Source organism: Odocoileus virginianus, chromosome 1, assembly GCF_023699985.2.
Source record: "Odocoileus virginianus isolate 20LAN1187 ecotype Illinois chromosome 1, Ovbor_1.2, whole genome shotgun sequence".
NCBI lineage: Eukaryota > Metazoa > Chordata > Mammalia > Artiodactyla > Cervidae > Odocoileus > Odocoileus virginianus.
Genome location: NC_069674.1, coordinates 31,810,597 through 31,832,381, shown reverse-complemented (window position 1 = coordinate 31,832,381; position 21,785 = coordinate 31,810,597). Strand labels below are relative to the sequence as shown.

The 21,785-nt window shown below is 37.2% G+C and overlaps 1 protein-coding gene across 2 annotated transcripts in view; it reads left to right on the top strand.

Moving 5' to 3' along the window:
• Positions 1–21,785, top strand: part of CPED1 (cadherin like and PC-esterase domain containing 1) — a 305,552-nt gene that overhangs the window by 152,407 nt on the left and 131,360 nt on the right. For both annotated transcript variants that reach the window (XM_070466510.1, XM_070466514.1), the window contains 3 exons: positions 278–328; positions 5,156–5,342; positions 6,369–6,537. In XM_070466510.1, the coding sequence (XP_070322611.1) occupies positions 278–328; positions 5,156–5,342; positions 6,369–6,537 (407 nt within the window). The remainder of the gene's footprint in view (positions 1–277; positions 329–5,155; positions 5,343–6,368; positions 6,538–21,785) is intronic.

The following is a 21,785-nucleotide window of genomic DNA, read 5'->3' as shown; positions in this document are numbered from 1 at the left end:
TGATAGATCACCTTCAGGCAATGAGTGGCATTTAGACCATTCATTTTTCTCTCTTAATATTTTCTTATGTGAACTAATCATTTTTCTGTTATTTTTTACCTAATCACTTCTTTGGTCTTACCATAGCTTTCAGTTGAACTTATAAGTGCTTTCTGATATAATAATGATTAAATAATAAAATGTTTCATTCAGTTAACCTGTGTTTCAGATACCTGGATATGTATTTTCTGTATTTGAATTAATAGTTTCCTTTTTAAATGTACATTTCTTTTTTTAGCTGTGGTTCCACAAATTATGAATGAAACCAAAGAAATACATTGCCATAATGGTGAGTTCCAATGAAAGTATTTGAGAATCATAATCAATAGTTAGGCATAACTCTGCTTTGCATAAATTATCATGTTTGGAGATCATTAGGCTGATAATGTATTTTGTGTAAATTTTCAGAAGTTGTGAGTTTTCCAAATGAGTCAGTATGTGTTACTTTTGCATAATTTTTTTTTACTTTCCATTTTTTAAAATGAAATATTATATTGTATCTTTGCTTATTTAAGAACAGTAACTTCCAAACTTATTTTGAGGGGCCCAAACAGTGCTAATACTTTGCTCTGGGGACCACTTAAATGGAAGAGCTTGGCATCTTCTCTGTGTATTGATTTTTAGGACTGTCACCATCCAACAGTGATTTGTTTCTGTCAGATCGTTGATGCAATGGATAGCACTTAAGTGTGGTTTTCTTTATAACAATTAAAAATTTTTAAGCCAAATTTCAATTTATTTTTTCTTAAAATTCATGAATTTCTTTTATCAAGGTATAATCAGTAATATAAATACATTTTGTAATGAGCTCTTTCAGGTGGCTCAGATGGTAAAGAGTCTGCCTGCAATGCAGGAGGCCTGGGTTAGATCCCTGAGTTGGGGAGATTCCCTGGAGAAGAAAATGGCAACCCTCTCTAGTATTCTTGCCTGGAAAATCCCATGGATGGAGAAGCTGGAGGGCAACAGTCTATAAGACTGCAGAGTCGGACACGACTGAAGCAACTTAGCACACATGCATATATAAAAACATACACTGAAAATTTAGCCTTTCACAAAAAAACTATTCTGGTAAATCATTAAAGGTGAAAACAATAAAATTTATGGGCCAAGGTCTAATTTATTATAATTAAAAGTATTCCAATTCAATTTGTCTCTTCTAAAATGCAGTTATGTTTTAATGCTTTCATTAAAATCAGTATAGGCTGAGAGGTGATACAAAATGTGGTTTAACAGAATCAACAAGCTTTTTAAAGGAAAAATACCATTTTGAATAAAGTACTGCTAACCAAGGAAAAGTAACAGGTATTACTTACACCATTCCCTCTCTGCATTTACCATCCAATCTCCCACTTCTAGAAAAGTACATACTACTCAGTTCTCTTGGGAGACTGGTTGGTACCTGGTGTGTGGTGGGAAAAGGACTAGTTTTGAGAAAACTATGAGCAAGATTAAAATAAACATTTGTTGAGGGTCTAGTGTGCCAGGCTCTGGGATAGATCACCAAAGCCACTCCCCCTCTTTGGTTTTTGTTTCCTCATTTATGAAGTGGAAAAACGATACAAGATAATCTCATTTTTTTCTCAGTTCCCAGGTAACATAGGGTAGAGGATGTGAACATGTTAAACACTTGAACTTTGCTTAGATTTCTGTGTTGCTCAAAAACTAGTCAGACCTGTGACTTCAAAATTAGTCTTCCTACTTTTATTTAAGATTAAAAAAATAACTCAATGATGCCTAAGAACAGATGGGATTATCTTTCAGTGTCTAGGCTGTTTTTGTGTTTAATTTGAGTTACGATTATCCCTCAAGAGGGTAACAAAATTCTGCGGTTAAAAGGCATCCATTAAAAGCAACCAAGACTTCAAACAGCTTTCCCATAAATACTTGCCAAATGCGTTCAGCAGCTTGCTCCCACCTTGCCTCACACTGGGTTCTCTGCAGAGCTAAGGTAAGCTGGCTTGAGACAAGTTGGGACTGGATTGGGAAGAATGCCAAGGAACCACCAGCTGTTTGTAGGCAGCAACATTGATGATTCAGTTGAAGATGATGTCAGGATGAAATCAGCTTTCAAGCAGGGGTCTAGGATGCAGCGCTTAAGCCAGAGGTGAAGAGTTTCTGATGAAACCAAAAACAAGCACTTGCTGAAGAAAATGATTTCTTGCATAAGAAAATGATTACTCAGTTTCTCTCTTCTAGGTCTGATTTTCGGTGTTGAAATGGGCAGAGTGTTTAGTCACTCAGCTGTGTCTGATTCTTTGTGACCCCATGGACTATATAGCCTGTCAGGTTCCTCTGTCCATGGGGATTCTCCAGGCGAGAATACTGGAGTGGTTTGCCATGCCCTATTCCAGGAGAACTTCCCAACCCAGGGACTGCACCTGAGTCTCCTGCATTGCAGGCAGATTCTTTACTATCTGAGCCACCATGAGCAGGCCCCATTGAAAATGTTCACTATTAAGTCAAAGTATTAACTACAGGGAAATTAACTCTCACTATTTTATTAAAATATATAAAATTAAAGTACATTTCCTATGATTACTATTTTGAAAAAAATTCTTCCACTTTGTTATTCAGCTATCTGGTTTCAAGAATAAAAGTATAGCATGTGTATTTATATTCCTTTTCTGCCTAGGAAATGGTAATCTTGAAAGCACATTCCATATCCTTGAACTCTAACTTGTTTGAAGTGTTAGGTTGGGTTCACAGTCTCCAACTGAATCACCAAAAAGATCTCATCACCAAAAAAAGCCTGTTTTTGCTGTACTTATCTCAGTGCCTTGAACATAGAGTATGCCAGGAAAAAACAATCTGATGAAAAAAATGAATGTCTTTTTAATAAGTGTTTGAATTTGAATGAAAAGCTATGGTCCTTTTCAAGATGAAATCTAATAACACAATCTCACCCTTATGCTTTCATTTTTTTTTCTCCTTTATTATAAAACACTTTAGGAGCTAGTAGGATCATTGAAATTATAGATGCAATCTACCTTCATCACCCAGATACAATCTTTGGTAACAAGTAAAATCAATCAAGCAAGTATGTACTGAATTCACTGAGTTACTGAACCAAATTGACTAGTTATTTTTATTGGCTTTTTCCCTACAGTGAAATTACAATGTACGTACTGCATTATTATTCCTAATTTGTACCTCAGTAGTTGTTTCTTCCTGAGAAAGAAACAAGTTCTCTTTGTACCTGAGTAGTTGTAATATTATTCCTAATTTGTACATGAGTAGCTTTTTCACATTCTTTGCTCCACCCTACTGCCTGTAAACTACATATCAATCCAATGGCAGGTTAACGACACTTCCCCTCAAGTAGTTCTTTTTTCTTTCTTCCTTTTCTTCCAGTTGAGAAAACAATCATAGAACGTGAGTGAAATTTATTCGCTTTCATCATTTAAGGGTGTGATGGGAGTTAAGCTGATACCTAGTTCTCAGATGTAGAATAAAACACCTATAAGTTTGGTGGTATATCTATGTCCTTGTCTGAAAAAGAAATATAAAAATTTTCATATTGTTAAATCACAAAGTCTAGAATATGATGGGAAATGAGAAGCAGCAGCCAAGGAATGGTTAGGAAATGCCTTGTAAGCTATATTGGGGGCTTGGTCTAGATTATGGAGGTGATGAGAAAATGCTAAAGAGCTGAAGACAAATCATTAGATTTGATTTCAGAGAAATTGTGTGATAGCTATATAACAATAAAGGAAGAGACAGCAGTTAATAGAATAATAGACATTTTCTTTAAGTTCAGGTATATAGCTTCCTGTGGCAAATTTGGTGTTATCTTTTGTGTTGCTATGTTGTTAAATATCATTGAACATCTTATTTAAAGGCAACACCAGACATTTTCATTATACTGATTTTTATAGAATGTCTTATGTTTATTTTTACTGAAATTTTTTGACTATTGAAAAATATTTCTGGTACAAAAAAACTTGTTAATATTTTCATTTGAAAAACACTTGCTTTTGAGTAATTTGTTTATTTCAAATATGAACACAATATATTTAGTTCAGCGGTGGCTGGTATATTTGCCTGTGTGCTGCGTGCTTAGTCGCTTCAGTCATGTCCTACTCTCTGCGACTCCATGGACCATGGCCTGCCAGGCTCCTCTGTCCATGGAATTCTCCAGGCAAGAATACTGGAGTGGGTTGCCATTTCCTATATATATTTTTTTCCTCACTAAGATACTTTTGTAAAAGTTGAGCTCTTAAAAAATAGAAACGCTTAAAGAATGACTTAGAATCAATGATATGAAGTAATACTTGTTCATGCATGCATGCGAAGTTGCTTCATTCGTGTCCAACTCTTTGGACTGTATGTATGAACTGTAGCCCGCCAAGTTCCTCTGTCTATGGGATTTCCAGGCAAGAATACTGGAGTGGGTTGCCATGCCCTCCTTCAGGGCATCTTCCCAACCCATGGCTCGAACCCACGTCTCTTACATCTCCTATGTTGGCAGGTGGATATTTACTATTAGCCCCTCCTGGGAAGTTCATGAAGTAATACACTAGGTTCTATAACAACTGAGCAGAGAATAGCACTTTGTTTCTCTCTAAAGCACTACTTCAGGGCACTTAGGCTAAGGTAGCCTGAGTATGAAGGGGTTTTCATGTCTAAGTGTGTAGCATGATATTAGATTTCACGTTCTTTGCTCCACGCTACTGCTTCTGAGCTACACATCAATCCAGTGACAGTTTAATGACACGCCCATCAAGAAATTTTCCTTATTCCCTGGTGGTACCCTTCTGTTACCCACAGAGTCATCTCCCCGCGTTTACACAGTTGCTAGATGCTATAAATGCTATGAAATGCTATCAATCCACTGGAGAGACATTTTCTGACCTTATGTGCCTTTAAATTTATAAAGGCTGAGAAAAAATATCAACTAAAGCCAACAACAGTTACATGAGGCAAAGTCTACAAAATCTGGCAAATAGAAGATCCAGGTAAAGCCCCAAATCAGCTATGACCAGAGTACCAAATGGAAAATCAGCAGCAATTACCAAAGTCATGAAAAAGAATTTTCAAAATCTTAATCATATTTGACTTTTAAACATTCATTCATGCCATAGTTGTGTTTTGTCATTGTTTTTGTTTTTTTAAACAGATAAAGATGCACAATGTCATATCAAGCAGATCTTCACACATCCACGTTTAGAACTAAATCCTGAATTTAACCCGAAGATCAAAGACTATTACTCTGAAGTCCCATTTGATGTGGTTACAGTGACCATTGGAGCAGACGCTTCTAAGTGTCAGTGCAAGGTGTACCTGCAGGAACGGGCAGGACCAAGGTGAGGGCACTGACCTCTTAACTGAGGGCAGACCTCTTAGCAGGAGCAGACCTTGGAGACAGCTCTTGAAGATGGTTCCAAAAACCTGAGGCACAAGATCTGTTGGAGGATTGTCAGGGAGGGAAATCCTTCTGCTTCACAGATGCCATGTGGTTAGAATAACACACAAGTGCTCTGCTGATCTATTAACAATGTTCGTGTTTAATCTTTCTAACAATGTTGTAATGACAGAAGATCTTGTGATATGAAATATTAAAGAAGATTCACTGAGGAAAAACTGAGTTTATTCTTAGCTTCATGTTTTTAGATTGTTGAAGAATTAATCCTTCCTAACAGTAGCCTCCTTCTATCCCAGCCCAACTCCTCGAGTTTTTCAATATTCAAGTGCTGATTACTTGGTGAACGTGTTAGTGACAATTTTTGGGCACTAAATTACAATTTTTGTAACACTAACTTTCCTAGTCTCATGAGATTTTTTTCCTAATGACTCTTCTGAGAGTCACCAACTCTTTGGTTTATCATTTGAACAGATGATAGAACCTTACGACATGCCATGTCCATGACAAGAAACGTACTCATTTTCCCATGATGTAGGGAAAGAAATGTATTCAACATTCCTGGGAGCTAAAACCGTGTAACAGAAAGAAAAAAGGATTCAAGTCAGACCAACCTGGGTCCTAACCCTGACTCTACCTTACTCTAATATATTTAAAATGGGGATAGCCTTAGTTTTTGTATGGATTTGTGAGTATTAAATGGGATAATGTATGTCCTTGACAGGTGGTTAATAAATATTAGTTCCCTTCCCTGTAATTGATAGGGGACTTGACTTGCTCTGCTAGATAAATGTTGGCATACCAAAGCACAATGAAACACAAGTTAAAATATTTCACATTTTAGATTTCTTATGAAATGGTGCAGATCTTATCTGTTTTTAATGCAAATTATTGACACAGTAAATATTGATATATGAATCCATTTGGATTCTCTCTCTCATTCTCACTCTTGCTTTCGTGCTCTCTCCAGCTTTGCCAACTACCCTCTGGGTTTAGGGATGAACAAAATCTCAGTGCTTGTGGTGGATGAATCTCCAACTCAGGGTGAGACCCTGACCACGTACAAACTTACCATCTATAGAGAAGACCGTCCAAGTCTGCCCTTGTTTGAGGACTTCACAGCGTGTGGATTTGTGCAGGTAAGTGGATTTTACATTTACACATGGGTTGAATTGGGCATGATCCTTTTACCCAGGTGAAAAAAGGTCAAATGAAAATTAATAGGGAAAAAAATGTATGCCTTCAAATCCAAGCAGCTGTGGCCTCATTTCAAGAAAGAGTCCCAGCCAGGTATCTAAGACACCTTTTTTATGAGTGATTTTCTTTTAAATGTGGTGGCTATTCCCTGCACTGAGAGTGTGCAGTGGATTTATTGTGGTTAATATTAAAAAAAGTCTGAGTGCTGACACTTAGTTGTGAAATTGGTTTTACATTTCCTTTTTAAATTGTGCTGTGTTTCTTGGATTTCTCCCTGGAACTACTTTGAAATTTTAAACTAGATTCAGTGGAATTTGTTTTAAAGAATGAGAGGAAAATTTATGAAACTATTTTATGAAAGGGATACCAGATGAATGAAATTAAATTTTCTTGAGTAGATATATTTCTTCTTCACTCTTGTACCTTAATCGTTTCTAAAGGCTGCAATTGCTCCTGTGAGCGCACATACCAGTTTGTAGCCCTGTTGACTTTGGAGGAGGGTGCACATTACCCAGAGACTTTGTCTATTTGGTGGTTCTTTCCTCAGTTTTCCTTTTTTAGGAATCTAGGTATAACCTTCTATATTTGCTTACATCATATACCTAGCTACAAGTGATTCCAGGGAAGTCATCATTGATACTCTTACCTTATGTACTAATCCACTTAGAATAATTGCAACTATGTCTCATCTCAGTGATTGATATGCTAGTGGGAGCATGAAGCATAGTCAGTTAATAAGAGAAAAATGGCCAAATGGGCCTGAGTGAGTAGGATGGATACCGTATTTTCTTAAATGTAGGGGAGATATGGAGCATTCTTTCTCCCCCTCTACCCACCACCACAATTTCATCTTTTCTCAAGAATTTAACATGGGAATTCCCTGACAGTCCAGCAGATAGGATACCACACTTTCACTGCTCAGGGGACAGGTTCAATACCTGGTTGGAGAACTAGGATCCCACAAACTACGTGATGTGGTCTAAAACAAAAATAGCAAAAAGAATTTAACACTACTTTGTGAGGGTACTCATTGCTGAGATTTTTGTTTTTCGAGAAAATATATACCTGTGATGTATGAACTACTAGCAACTCAAAGGGAATTTCACAACAGTATAAAGATTGGTCTGAAGCAGGACAGATCTAGTATTCTGAAAAATATTAGTAGGTATACTTAAAAAAAAAGATGGGAAAGAGTAGTGTTGCATGGTTATGAAGCAGTGGGTTAAACAAAATAAAGTAGGTTTCTTGGCTGTAGGACTTCCCCAAACATTTCATGTGCTTATTTAAATATATTTAAATATGGTCCTCTTCGAAAGAAGGATATGTAGTGTCCAGTATTTTCAAATTTTTTGAGGTCTTTTTAATGCGCTAGCTATTAATATTCTTCTGTGGAACACAGTTGAGGAAACACAGGTCTAGACTCTGGAGAAGACTTCAAGATTAGGTTCCTTTCAGTTATCTACTTTTCATTTTGTTTTTTAGGGTTGCTATTCCTCAGTCTTTTTCCAACTGGGAAAACAAATAATAGAACCACACCAAAAATGTTCTTGAGGAAGGAAACCAAAACCTAGACGGAGGTGTGTTTTTGTCTAAGGATGTGTAGTTATTTCCAAACTAAATATTCTCACCTTCTTTGGTGTGTGACTCTATTTTTTGTTTTTCCTTATCTCACTCTCATATTTTAGATAGAAACTAACTCTTGGGATAAATCATCTTTGAAGGAAAGCTAATAGTATGAATTATATTTTTCCAGAATATTTATGGTTACAAACAATATTTTTTCGCTTTAAAAAGTGAATTTATTTCATTTTAATGTAGATTTTAATTTTTATAAGTCTCTATGGGTGACTACATTTTTATTGGTTAGTAAACTTGACTTTTATATGGAGTAAATATATAATATAAGTTGAAAAGGAAAATAAAAGTTCTACATTAAGGCATGAAAAAATGTGTTTTTACTTTTCATTTGTCACCAGTTAGGTTTGTACTGTTGAATTTTTGCTGTATCTTTTGAAATGTAATTGATACCCACAAGTATTGGCATAGATTAATATTTTGATTCCACTCTAAACTTAAAACATGGTAAATGACTCATTCATTACTCTGCAATATGCAAAACCCATTTAATGGGTATTAGATAAATATGAAAAATTTTCAATTTCTAAGTGTTCATAAAAATGTAAAATCCTTATGCTGGATATTTTAATATAAACACGGATTTCAGGAGTATATATTCCTTCCTGGCTATCATTTGGAGAGCCCTTATACGTTTAATTGTAATTATGTACATGATGAACATCTAGAGAAATGTCAGTAGGAATGGAGATGATCCCATGAGTAGAAGGGACACTGTAGAGCTGAAATCTCCATTATTTTCTCATTTATCTCTGGTTTATCCTTTGTTCTTATGACACTATTCTGGTTCAGTTCTTGTTACTTGTTGACTCAGATTCTAAAATAGTCCCTAGCTTTGTTTGCTCATATCTGTCTGACTCTTTTCCAGTTCAGTTTTTACAAGCTTGATCTTCATCAGCTTAAAGCACACTCTGTCATAAGCGTTGCCAAAAATGCTCCAAGCCCCCCTCCCGTGGTCGTTCACTTCCCTCATGTTAGTCCATATGTTTTTTCAGCCTCATGTCTCATTAGTTGTCAGTGTGTTTTATGCTTCTGCTAACCTGGCCTGTTTACCCTTCTCCAGACATGCTTCCCAATCCTGTGACACTGGGGCTGTCCCTCCCACTGCAAACTAAAAAGAGTTTATTTGATGTCACTCCAGAAGCTGTTAACTCAGATTCCAGTGTAGGAGTTTTGATCTGCGTTGTATAAAAGAGTTCTTTAAAGGTCAAAACTGCCCCCAAATAGATTCTATTGACTGTCATTTATTACGTGCGAGGCTGTGTCCTAAATGCTTTACGTTGGTTGTAGTCTCTTTAATCCTTACGGCATCCTATTGGATTGAAATCTACTCTTAGCCCTCAGTTTCAGAGAAGAAGCCCCAAAGATCATAGACGTTAAAGATACTGCCCAAGGTCACACAGCTAGTGAGTGGTGGGGCTTGGATTCAGATCCAAGTGTGCCTGATCCCAAAGACCATGTTATATTACATTGCCTTCTGGCAGAATGGGGTCTCTAGCTGTAGGGACTTTTCTGACCCAGGAGGTATTCAAGTATCAGCTGGAAATCCATCTCTCAAGGAGAAGAGGAATTGGATTAGATGCTTTTTAAGTTTCCCTTGGGTTTCCTTGTTTCCTAGACGTTAACAAAATAAGACATCTCATTGACCCTTGGTGTATTGCAAAGCCCTGTGATTAAAGTGCACTGCTGTTGAGGGGGTCTCGTGCCAGGGTGGGCGGGCTCAGTGAGGGTGGGATATGGGGGGCTGCGGGAGGAGAACACTCCCAGCCTTTGCCTACACTGCCGGCTCAGCCCCCTGCCCTGCAACTGCCGACTGCCATGTCTTTTGCTGAGGAGCAGACCTGTCCATACTGACTCCAGTGAGGATACAGACCCCTGGAGCTTACCCATTCTCCCATTGCCTGATTCCAGTTGTCTAGTCAGATGGGCATTAGGCCTTGCTAACAGTGGCACGAACTCTCCTCCTCAGCCCAAAGAGAAAGAATAAGCTAGCAGAGGAGGTGCTACTGTCCTCCAGAAGTTCGTATTGATCTGGTCAGCTGGCAGGAAGAACCACCCTGAGGAGGATGGTGAAGAGAAGCCCCTTTTACACAGACCAGGAATACTTAGCTGAGATGAGTGAGGGCCAAGGGCAACAGTGGAGCTTGGCAGCCAGACTGCTGGGTAACCTCTTGGTTGGTTGGTGCCAGCTGAGTTTTTTTTCCCTCACATTTGCAGCTCTCCTGAGCTAAGGGGTTCAAGAAAGTGGTCCGAAAATGAGGCTGACTTGGAAAGGCACTTACTAAGAGTAGGATAACCCAGTGGACAAGAAATACATGAAAAGATGGTCATCCCCATCAGTCATCAGGAGATTGTAGATTAAAATGATAAGGACATACCACTACACACACACTGCAGTGAAAAACACTAGAAGTACTAATTATACAAAGTGTTGGAGAAGATGTGGAACAATTTTTTGTTCATACACTGCTGGGAATATAAAGTGTTTGCCTGTTTTGGAAACATTTAGCAGTATTACTATAGTTAACATATATATATCTTATGAACAGCAATGCTACTAGCTACATACCCAAGATAAATGAAGTCATAGGTCCATCAAAAGGTATATCCAAGAAATCTATTTTTTTTTTTACTTTTAAAGCATTTTATTTTTTAGAGTAGTTTTAAGTTTACAATAAATGAGAAGAAGGTATAGAAATTACCCATTTATCTCCAGCTTCACATATATATGGCCTCTTATCAACATCACACATCAGATTGGTAAATTTTTTTACCAGGGACAAACCTACACTGATTCATCATAATCATGAAAAGTCCATAGTTTACCTTAGGGTTTGCTCCTTATGTTGTGCATTCTGTGGGTTTGGACAAATGTATAATGACACATATACAACATTATGAAATCATATAAAGGATTTTCATTGTCCTGAAAGTCTTCTGTGCTCCACCTACTCATCTCCCTAACTGCCCACCAACTCCTGCCAGTCCTAATTTTGTTTTCATTCTCTCTGTGTGTGCGTGCTTAGTCGCTTCAGTCATGTCCGACTCTGCGACCCTATGGACCATGGCCTGCCAAGCTCCTCTGTCCATGGGATTCTCCAGGCAAGAATACTGGAGTGGGTTGCCATTTTCTTCTCCTCATTCTCTCTGTAGCTTTACCTTTTTTAGGATGTCATACTGTTGGAATCACACAGCAGTAGCCTTCTTAGACTGGCTTCTTTCACTTAGTAATGTGCATTTAAGTTTCCTCCATGTCCTTTTATGGCTTGATAACTCATTTCTTTTAAGCACAAGAAATCTTCATATCAATTGTATAATATCTAAAAGCTGTTTATAAAAATCTAAAAACTGGAAAAAATTCAATAGATAAATTCAATGTAATACTATTGAGGCATTTTTAAATTAATTAATTATTGATATATACAAACATGGATAAATCTCCAAAACATTATGTTGAGAAAAAGAAGCCAGACATAAAAAGACATACTTTATTTCACTTATTTGAAGTTTAAGAACAGGCAATACTAATCTACAGTGATAGAAATCAAAATAGTGGTTACCTAAAAGGTGTGGGAGCTTCTAAGCTTGTAAAAACTTTTAGGGCAAATGTCCTATATCTTAATTGGGGTGGTGGTTACATAGACAGCCAGATGGTTTATAGATGTATAAAAATTTAATTGTGCACTTCAGATTTGTTCAATTAACTGTATATAAAATATTACTTACAAGTATGTTTAGCTATATATAAATTATGTATACTAGATATAAACTATACCTCAGTAATATAAGAAAAATACATTAGTGGGTAGGTATGTAATATATTCCAAGACATTCCTCCCTTCTCAAGTATATTGATCATAAACAAGTTAATTATTATACAGTTACCTTAGGCAATAGATCATATTTAGAATGTGTTACTATAATATAAAGAAAAATATTAGAAAATTCTTGTGGGACATATTCTACTGATGATTGCAGGAAAGTATTTCAGTCATTTATAGGAATCCTTTCCAGAAGGTCTTAATTTAAAGTTTATGTGTGGTCCCACAGCAGTACTCTAGTATATAACACGGAAAAGTGTCTAATAAGCGCTGGGTTTTTTTTAACCTTCCTTTTAGAAACCATAAAGTGAGTGAACAGATAATGAATAAGTAATGTGGATTGCTTTAGACACTTGACTAGGCATGAGAGGCCTTGGGAACTAGGGGGAATCAATGGCAGAGGTAGGATTTTTCCCTCCATGGGCTCTCTATTTGAGTTTAGTGACTGTTTCTTATTATATTGCCATTTGGAATTTGCATCTAACAGTCAGAGAGGCAACTTTTAGTTTAGTTATTATCAGTGAGGGAGAAGGGGCTAATTTGTTTGGCTGATATTAAAAAATCAGATTTGGACCATGGCTTCTCAGCTTAGCATTACTGATAGTGAAGCTGGATGAGTCTTCATTTGGGGGAGTGTCTTGCGCGCTTCAGGGTGTTGAGCGCCATCCCTGGCCTCCGTCCACTAGATTCAGCAGCACCTCCTTCCAAGCTGTGACAACCAGAAACATCTCCAGATGTTGCCAGACACCCCCTGAGGGGCAAAACTGGCCCCAGTTGAGAACCACTGATGTATATTAATAAGAGGTCCTGCTTTTCTACTTTCTACTAATAAGGCTAGTAAATCTGTAGTGGATTTACTAGAGGTTTGAATAGTTTAAAGGTAATCCTTCAATGTTGACTGTTGAAGAATGTTTCTTATCTCTTTTCATCCTTATATTTTTAATCATCTCTGTAGTCAGCGTTAGAGCTCTGACAGCTCTTTATTCTACTCACTGATTTGCTGTCTTTTCTGTCTAATGTAATTATAATCAGGAATACATATTCAATTATAGAAAACATGATTCTTAATGAAACATAAAAAGTCAACTAACATACCTAGACTACTTCATTTTGATTTATCCATAAATGGGATAGTGTTTTGCTGTTAGGAAGAAAGATTTAGAAAGTAATAAACTGTTATTATTGCTGGAATATGTCATGCACAGGAATTAATAAGATATATTTATGTTCTTAGGAAATTAAAATACAGATGAGGAAATATTTCATTTAAAATCTCTTACCAAATCAAAATTTTTGACATGGATAACAATATAGCATCCACAGAAATTGATTTGTATGAATGATCTATAATCTCATATACATTTTGCTCCCCAAGTGTTGTGCCAGAGTCGAGTCATAAATAAAATCTACAGAAAGGTTATACCACAAAAGCATAGGAGACTATATTTCATGGATCTATTTGCTAGAAACAACTTTCATTTTAAAATTATTTGCAATTAATAAAGAAAGGGAAAATACCAAGGAAAGACAAAATACCATTTAAAAAAAGTGTTATGTCCAGATTTGGCTACACATTTAAAACTGGTATTTGTGGCTTTGTTTTACAAAAACACTAATTAGCAATTTAGATGCTGAGTTATTTAAATGCTATGTGAATGACTCCAGTTATAGCATTTGGAAATGCTTTATAATGTTCCCATTTATTTTTTGTATCTTAATAACATCACAGAAGATTATTATAAAACAACTCATGTGATAGTTGTCTAATGCTTTAGCAAATATCCATAATAAAAGAGAAGAGCATTTAGCAATGATCGCTGAATAAAAACCTTTGTTCATTTCCACAGTTGTAGTATTGATTAAATATTCATTTTAGTGGTTTTTAGTTACCTTGTTCCCCTCAATATACCAGAGGAATGCAATTTAGTTTTCCAACAATAGAGTCTGTGTTGTACTGAAATGCCCCCAACCAGCAACTGTTTAAAGTATCTGCTCTGCCCTGAGTTATTAGAAATTTGCCATGTGCTGTGGAGGAAGATGCTGACAGCAGCAGCCGCAGAGCGTGGAGTAGTCAGGTCATGTTTATAGAATTTTTATTATGTGCCAGGCATCGTGTTAAGCTCTTTATCTTCCTACCTTACTCAGTGTTTTCCACAGCCTTACACAGATGATTTTTTTATCTCTTCCTTTTTTTTTAACACATAGAGTAACAAAGACTTTAAAAGAGTTAGAACAGTTAGAAGCTTACCCAGACTTTCTAAGTAACATATGTAATTAGCGGCAAAGGTGGAATTTTGAATATGAATCTGACTCAAATCAATCCTTTTAATGGTCATTCTGGACCGTAGAATCTAAAACCCTCCTCACACTTAACAATCTTTTTGACCTTTTCAGGAAACATTCAGCCAGAATTCAACCTGTTTAAATTTAGTTAACAAACTTGCTTCTATGGTCATGTACAGTGATAATTTTTAATTTTATTTAAAGTATTATTATTATTATTATTTGGCCAGCTGTATGGCTTGTTGATTGTAGTTCTCCAACCAGGGATTGAACCTGGGCCTTCTGAAGTGAGAACTTGGAGTCTGAACCATTGGACTGTCAGAGAATTCCCTACCGTTGATACATTTTATATTGTTCTAGAGTCACTGAGAAATTCTGAAGTCTTCATAATCTTTACTTTGGTCAGTAATATCAAGTATCAGTCTTCCCTTTGAAAGTATACCTGTGAGGAAAGTTAGTATCTAATATCTTACTAGATATATCCTAGTATCTGACTATCTTTATAAGGTGTCTGATATTTAAATCAGGTTATAATATTTTACATGTTAGAATTCTACTTAGCCAAAATACTATTATTGCTACTAATTGGTAAAGTGGTTTCCAGCGCACAGGCTTTTTAAAAATGTGATGCTTGATTATACAATTAGAGCAATTTCTGGTTAATCACTTTCACTATTTAACACACCTCACTACCTTAATATTTCTATTAAAAACCTCCACAGTACATTTTTTTCAAAATTTTAAAAAATTTATTAATGCATACTTTATAATAGTGAGAAGGCTGTACTGTGGAGCTGACAATTTGACAATGGTTCAATGACACATTTATCAAAGTGAAAAAAATCCTAACTTTTAGATTCTTTACTTAATCCTCACAAGAAGGTTAGATAATGTAAGTGATTTGATTATCTACTCCTCCTCATCCCTTCCAAAGAGGAAACTAAATCTTAGGCTAAGTATTTTATATTTTTATATTTATTTATACATTTATTGACTTCTATTTATATTAATTTATATTTTGTATTATATTTATTTAGATTTTATATTAAATGCTTTATATTTTGGTTGATATTTCTTACGGGCATCACAGTTTCTTCAAGTGTAAATTTACACCTCCAGTGACTTTCTATGCTATCTCTCTGTCATGGAAACCTACAATTAGTGAAAATTAAGTAGGTTCCTGAAAGCTGTGAGTGAATACTGCATTTAGTTTTTAAACATGTAGAAGAGAATGTCTCCTTTGTAAAAGTCAGAGTAGTTTCTCTTGTTCTATAAATAGATGACTGTCAGTTTTCTCTGTGGAAATTATCAGAGCAAATTTTGCAGCTCAGCAAAGTATCTCAGATTATTTTCCTAACCTAGTGGTTAAAAGCCATGGACTTCAAGGTTCCTGCTTGTAATCGCTGTCAGGGAATCCTGACTGGTCCCAACTCTGCTTCTAACTGTCCTCATTGCCTCACTGCACTAGTGTCTCCCAGTGCAAGGCATATAAGCTCCCCTAAGCTTTAGTTTCCTTACCTTTAAGAAGAGAACTAGTAATAGACCCTATCTTATCACATCAGTCTGAGGATTCAGTTAGATAATTAGTGCAAAGTTCTGTCATAAGCCTAGTGCATGATCAGGTGCTCAGTCAGTGCTGAATCAGCATCATCATTGTCATCATAGTCATCATGAAAACTCTTGGTCCCGATCCCCCTCAACGGCTTACCTGCGAGTGTACAGAGGAGGAGGAACAGGAAGAAAGGGCACAGCGAAGGAAGTAGGAGCCAGTAGTACGGAGAAACTGCTGGAATTGTAAAGGACTCGGGACAGGAAGAAGTAATTGAGAGTTTAGAAAGGAGAGTGAGTGACCTAGGCTGTTCCATACAGTTGCATTCCTGAAGTTCATGGATTCTGCACTTTTGCCTTTGTGGTTCCTTCTTTCATGAAAAATACTTAAAATTATATTTTATAACTGTGTTCATATATATACATATAGGAGAAGGGAATGGCAATCCACTGCAGTATTCTTGCCTGGAGAATCCCATGGACGGAGAAGCCTAGCAGGCCACAGTCCATGGGGTCTCAAAGAGTCGGACACGACTGAGCAACTAGCACATATATATATAAAGATGAAAGTACTAATATTCATCTCTATAAACCCATCTTCGTAGGGATTTTTCTTGGACCTACAAGTTCATTTTTTACCTTCTAAATTTAAAGATGATTCAAACATTTTCCTGGCAGCTAAAAGTAGAGTGTCTTGTAGGCATGGTGCCCACTGTGCCAAGTGGCCCTCATCTTCTACTTCCCTCAGGAGGATCTGCGGCAGAGGCATCCGTTTCATTAGCAATGACCCTGACTGTAGGCATTCTTTCTTGTTAAGTGTCCTTGACTTCAGCACTTAGCCTTCTGCAGTTGTTTCAAATTCTGTGTTCTAAGCCTGAGCAACTCTTTACTAGTGTTCTCACGAGTCCATGTCACTCCAAGGGGAATGATCTGTTATTTTCAGGAGCAGTTTGTGCACCCAGACATTCTGAATGCAGAGGCCCACCTCAATGCCTGGTAAACCTTCATAGACACTGAAGGCTTGGGAATTTTGTGTGGCATTGCTTTCTTAAGAAACAGACAAATATATGACTGAATCACTTGGCTGTATACCTGAAACTACCACAGCATTGTTAATCAACTATCTTGGGTATAAAACAAAAAGTTAAAAAAATTTAATAGGGACAAAAAATCTATACATTTTCCTTAAAAAAAGCAAAAGCAGGCAAAGATGAGAGGGTTGTCTTAATTCATGATCTCTTTTAGTGCTTCTATAAATTATCTTTCTGAGTTGGTGAAAACGAGTTATGTTAAACACTCACCTCATGAGTTAATGTAACTTACAGTCAGATAAATTACCGCTTAAATGAAAACGTTTGCTCAGCACATCTGTTCTCCATGTTTCTCCAAGTCACATCTGCTTCTTTTACAAGAAGAAACAAACTTTTACTACCGTTAGCGCAGCAGCGCCAAGACCGTCTACAAGAGAATCAGATCTTCCTGGCTTCCGACAGCATCCAGAGGTTTCCCTGAGTGCATCCTTCTGCTGTATACATTCATGTTCGTTTGAAGTTTATGTTTTGGCATTCTAATAATAGTCTTCTGATTTCAGAGTTGGACAGGGAAAAAAAAAAAAACACCCTGGGAGGTTTCTAAATAAAATATTCTGTTAGCGTAACTGGATTTCAAATGTGACATCTGCAACTTAGAAGGAGACTGTAGTTAAGAGAGAAGCATTTAAACGAAGTCCCTTTTTGATAACTCCCAAGTCCCATTTTGGGGGGGGCGGTGCTTTAATGCTCCAGAGGATCCCTAGATCTTTGATGTCTCCTTCTCCATTTCCTTATCCATTTCTCAAGTCCAGATTAACTCTAGCAAAGGTACAGACCTGGATAACAAGGGTGGTGGTAAGAGAGAGGAGAGACCTTAGGTACTGGGGTGAACAGTCTAATCAGTCCCCCTCCCTCTTGAAAGCAAGAGGGAGAGGATGGTTTGCGTTGCGTCTTTGTTGCTGCATGCAGGCCTTCTCTAGTTGCGGCAGTGAGGGGCTACTCTTCATTGCAGTGTGTGGGTTTCTTGCCATGGCCTCTCTTGTTGTGAAGCACAAGCCCCAGGCACAAGTGCATAGGCTTCAGCAGTTGTGGTTTGTGGGCTTCAGAGTGCTAGTTCAGTAGTTGTAGCATATGGGCTTAGTTGCTCCATGACATGTGGAATCTTCCTGGACCAGGGATTGAACCTGTGACCGCTGCATTGGCTGGTAGATTTTTATCCACTGTGCTACCAGGAAAGTCCCATTTTTTGAAAACACGATTTTGGCTTCATCAAACAGCATAGTTTGGCTCTGTGTAAGACAAGTGAAGACAAATGATGTCTCTGGGCCAGTGGTTCTTAACCTTTGGAGAAGGCAGGTACCCTCTTGAATCTCTCATGAAAGTGTTGAGCCCTTGTTTCAAGGAATTATGTACAGTCACACCTAATGCTGTATACACTTTCAGATATGAAAAAGCCCAGGTTAAAAAAAAAAAAACCTTAGCTAGTAACTTGTAATCTGAAGCAGATCACTAGCAGCAACAAGCAGAAAAAGGATAATTTCATTTCCAGCATAAAGATACATGATTGTAACTCAATTTATTGAGCAGCTGCTTTGGCCCAGCAACTGTACTATTGGCATGTATTATTTGACTTGTAGTTCTAATGATGAAATTAGTATCTAGAATTATAGTACATTTTGGGGTTATGGGTGGTCTTTCAATAATCTTTATAAGCACAGAGAATTGGCAATTATTAATAGTTCTCAAAGCAACATGCCACCAAATCTAATATTGGCTTAGAAGTAAATATCTGTGGTTATGAGTTGTAGGTCATAGTGGTCCTGGGGGAAATTTTAATAATATGTCACTTGGGCAATTTCTATTATCCTTATTTCAAGCCATTGATATGCTTTCTTTTAGCAGGCTATAACAAACTGGGTTTTTGTTCTTGTTGTTGTTGTTGTTCAAAGAAAGGTGGGCCCCACATCTCAATTAGGTAATGCCAGGAAAATTTCCACATGCAGTTGAGCAACTCTAACATTTCCTTCCATAGGCGTGTGTTGTAGAAACAGGAATGAGGGATGGGATATTTTTTGCAGATGGTTTCACCGATTGCAGAACTACAAGCTGGTTTGACACATGTTCCCTCAAGGCAGAATTAGGACACTTGACTGCCTGACATATTTAACTTCTTTTGAAAATGCTGCTAATTTGTCTTTTTTTTTTCCTTACCCGCATCCATTTTTTTTTCTAAGGCAGGACTAATCAGTTTAAAACATTGAGCATGACTTCACTCTTCAAAGCAGATCAGACTCTCCACCCCCAGTGCCCCCCCAGCTCTTCAGAACCTCATTGTTTAACAATGTGGTGCAGACTTTCATTGACTTTTGCAGGGAGGGTTCACCTCCTCTCCCTCTCCTCCCTATCACCTCCCCTCCCTCTCCTCCCTATCACCTCTCAAATGTTTCAGGATGATCTTTCCAGACCTAAGGATTTGGAAAATAAATTTTGCATGTGGAATTCTTGACCTGATAGGTTATTTGAAAATTAAATTCCTGATAAAGTTCAGAGACCCAGATTTCAAAGGTTTTAGAAATAATAGGGAGGGAAACATTTTCATCAAGTGAAATAACCACTCCTAAATATTTTCATCAAAACATTATTCATGCTGCCTAGATTTGAGTTGCAGTTCGTCATGTGCATGTTTGGAGACCTTATGAAAAGTTACTCATCTGTCAGTGGTATAATAGTACTGACCCCCTAGGGTGGCTTTAAGGAAAATCTGAGTTAATATTGTGATGAGCTTGAATAGTGCTTGCGCACAGGAAGAGCTCAATTTATGTTTTTGCAAAATATAAATCACAGATCAACAAAATATGTCTCAAGATTGGTATCAGAGGAAAGTTTAATACAGGCTGTATATTTTTTTTTCTATTGAGGTCTAGCAGAATGAATTGGAGATTTTTTTAATTGCTTATATTTAAATTTAGATTTAACAAGATATAAACCTGTGAAGGGCTTTGTAGAACAAATCACCCATGCTAAATTATACTATAAATTTTGTAGTGTAAGTGCTAAAACAAAAATTCCAGAATTGAGTATACATGTGTTTTAATTTTGATAGTTGCACAATTAATTTTGTATGTTGTCTTTTTCCCAATCTCAACTGAGAGACTGAGAATTTAAGAGTTTTCAACAAAAAGAGGGGAAGTATTTATTTTCCTAACATGGCACTATCCTTCTGGTGGATTCCATTAAAGATAAGGAAATCGGTGTTCTCCCTTGCTGTTTTGAAAAATGAACAACAAAGGACAAGGAGTATGCCTTTGTGTCATCAGGCACAAAGTGTAACCATAATGTAATTTAATATTTTAGTATATATAATTGCTTTTAAAAGAAGGATTATCAGTTTGAAAACCATCATTTCAAAAGACAATAAGCTTATTTATACCTGATAATAAGTTAAATGAGAAAACAAGTCTTATTCTATATATACATTGTAATTTCAACCCAAACTTCCAAACTTTCCCCTACATTTTTAAAAATCAGACTTTGTTCCAAATGACTTTGATATATCCCAAATATCAATGCTCTTCACAGATTAGAGATTTGTCTCTCTCAAGTATATTTAAAATGCACAGCAGTTAACATTTTTTTCGCCACGTATTTTGTGCCAGGTCCTATTCTAATTGCTTTATATTTATTAACTCAAAGCAAAACACAAGGTAGAAACTTGGATAATTCCCATTACACGGATGCAAAAATGGAAGTCCAGAGACCTTTCCCAATGTCACACAGCTTGGAAGTAGCAGAGGCTGGTTTTGAAGCCAGGCATCCCAGTTGTAGAGCTCTGCTCCTTACATGCTATGCTCTTAGCCACTCCACTCCACTCCAAGAGTAGATTGCTGAATTATTTCAGTATATGTTTTTCAAAACACTTTGGCTGTTAACAGCCAAATGTTAAAATGTTAATTTGCAGATTATTGTTTGCATCATGGGGTCATTCTTTTTTCTATAAAAGGCACCTGATGAGTGAGGTTACAGGGAACCTTCAGAAAATCTTCTTTGTCAATTATATCTCAATCAGTACAGTTCAGTGGCTCAGTCATGTCTGACTCTTTGCGACCCCATGAGCCGTAGCACGCCAGGCCTCCCTGTCCATCACCAACTCCCAGAGTTCACCCAAACTCATGTCCATTGAGTCGGTGATGCCACCCAGCCATCTCATCCTCTGTTGTCCTCTTCTCCTCCTGCCCTCAATCTTTCCCAGCATCAGGGTCTTTTCCAGTGAGTCAGCTCTTAGCATCAGGTAGCCAAAGTATTAGAGTTTCAACTTCAACATCAGTCCTTCCAATGAACACCCAGGACTGATCTCCCTTAGGATGGACTGGTTGGATCTCCTTGCAGTCCAAGGGACTCTCAAGAGTCTTCTCCAACACCACAGTTCAAAAGCATCAATTCTTCGGCACTCAGCTTTCTTTATAGTCCAGCTCTCACATCCATATATAACTACTTCATGACTACTGTCATGACTATCTCAATAGAACTTGGAAAAAAATCTTCTTAACAGAAGATACAATGAATATAGTGGGATGGTCCTGAGGAGGATAGCCCCTGCAACAACACATGTGGGGAGAAGGGCTTCAGTGGCCAAAACTGTAAATGGGGAGACATGAGTGGAGGGGAGAGTAGTTGAGTATGTCTCTAGTGATAGAATTGACAGGTAGCTCTGTGGGCAGCAGTTATATTCATTTTTATGACATTTGTCAATCTTGTGTTCCAATGTCACACTGAACTTTGGAGTTGGGGGGGATCTTGGATGTCTAACTCCTTACCTGGATACCTGGTGAATCTCAATAACTTGCCAAGGTTTATCATCAATAATTTACCAAG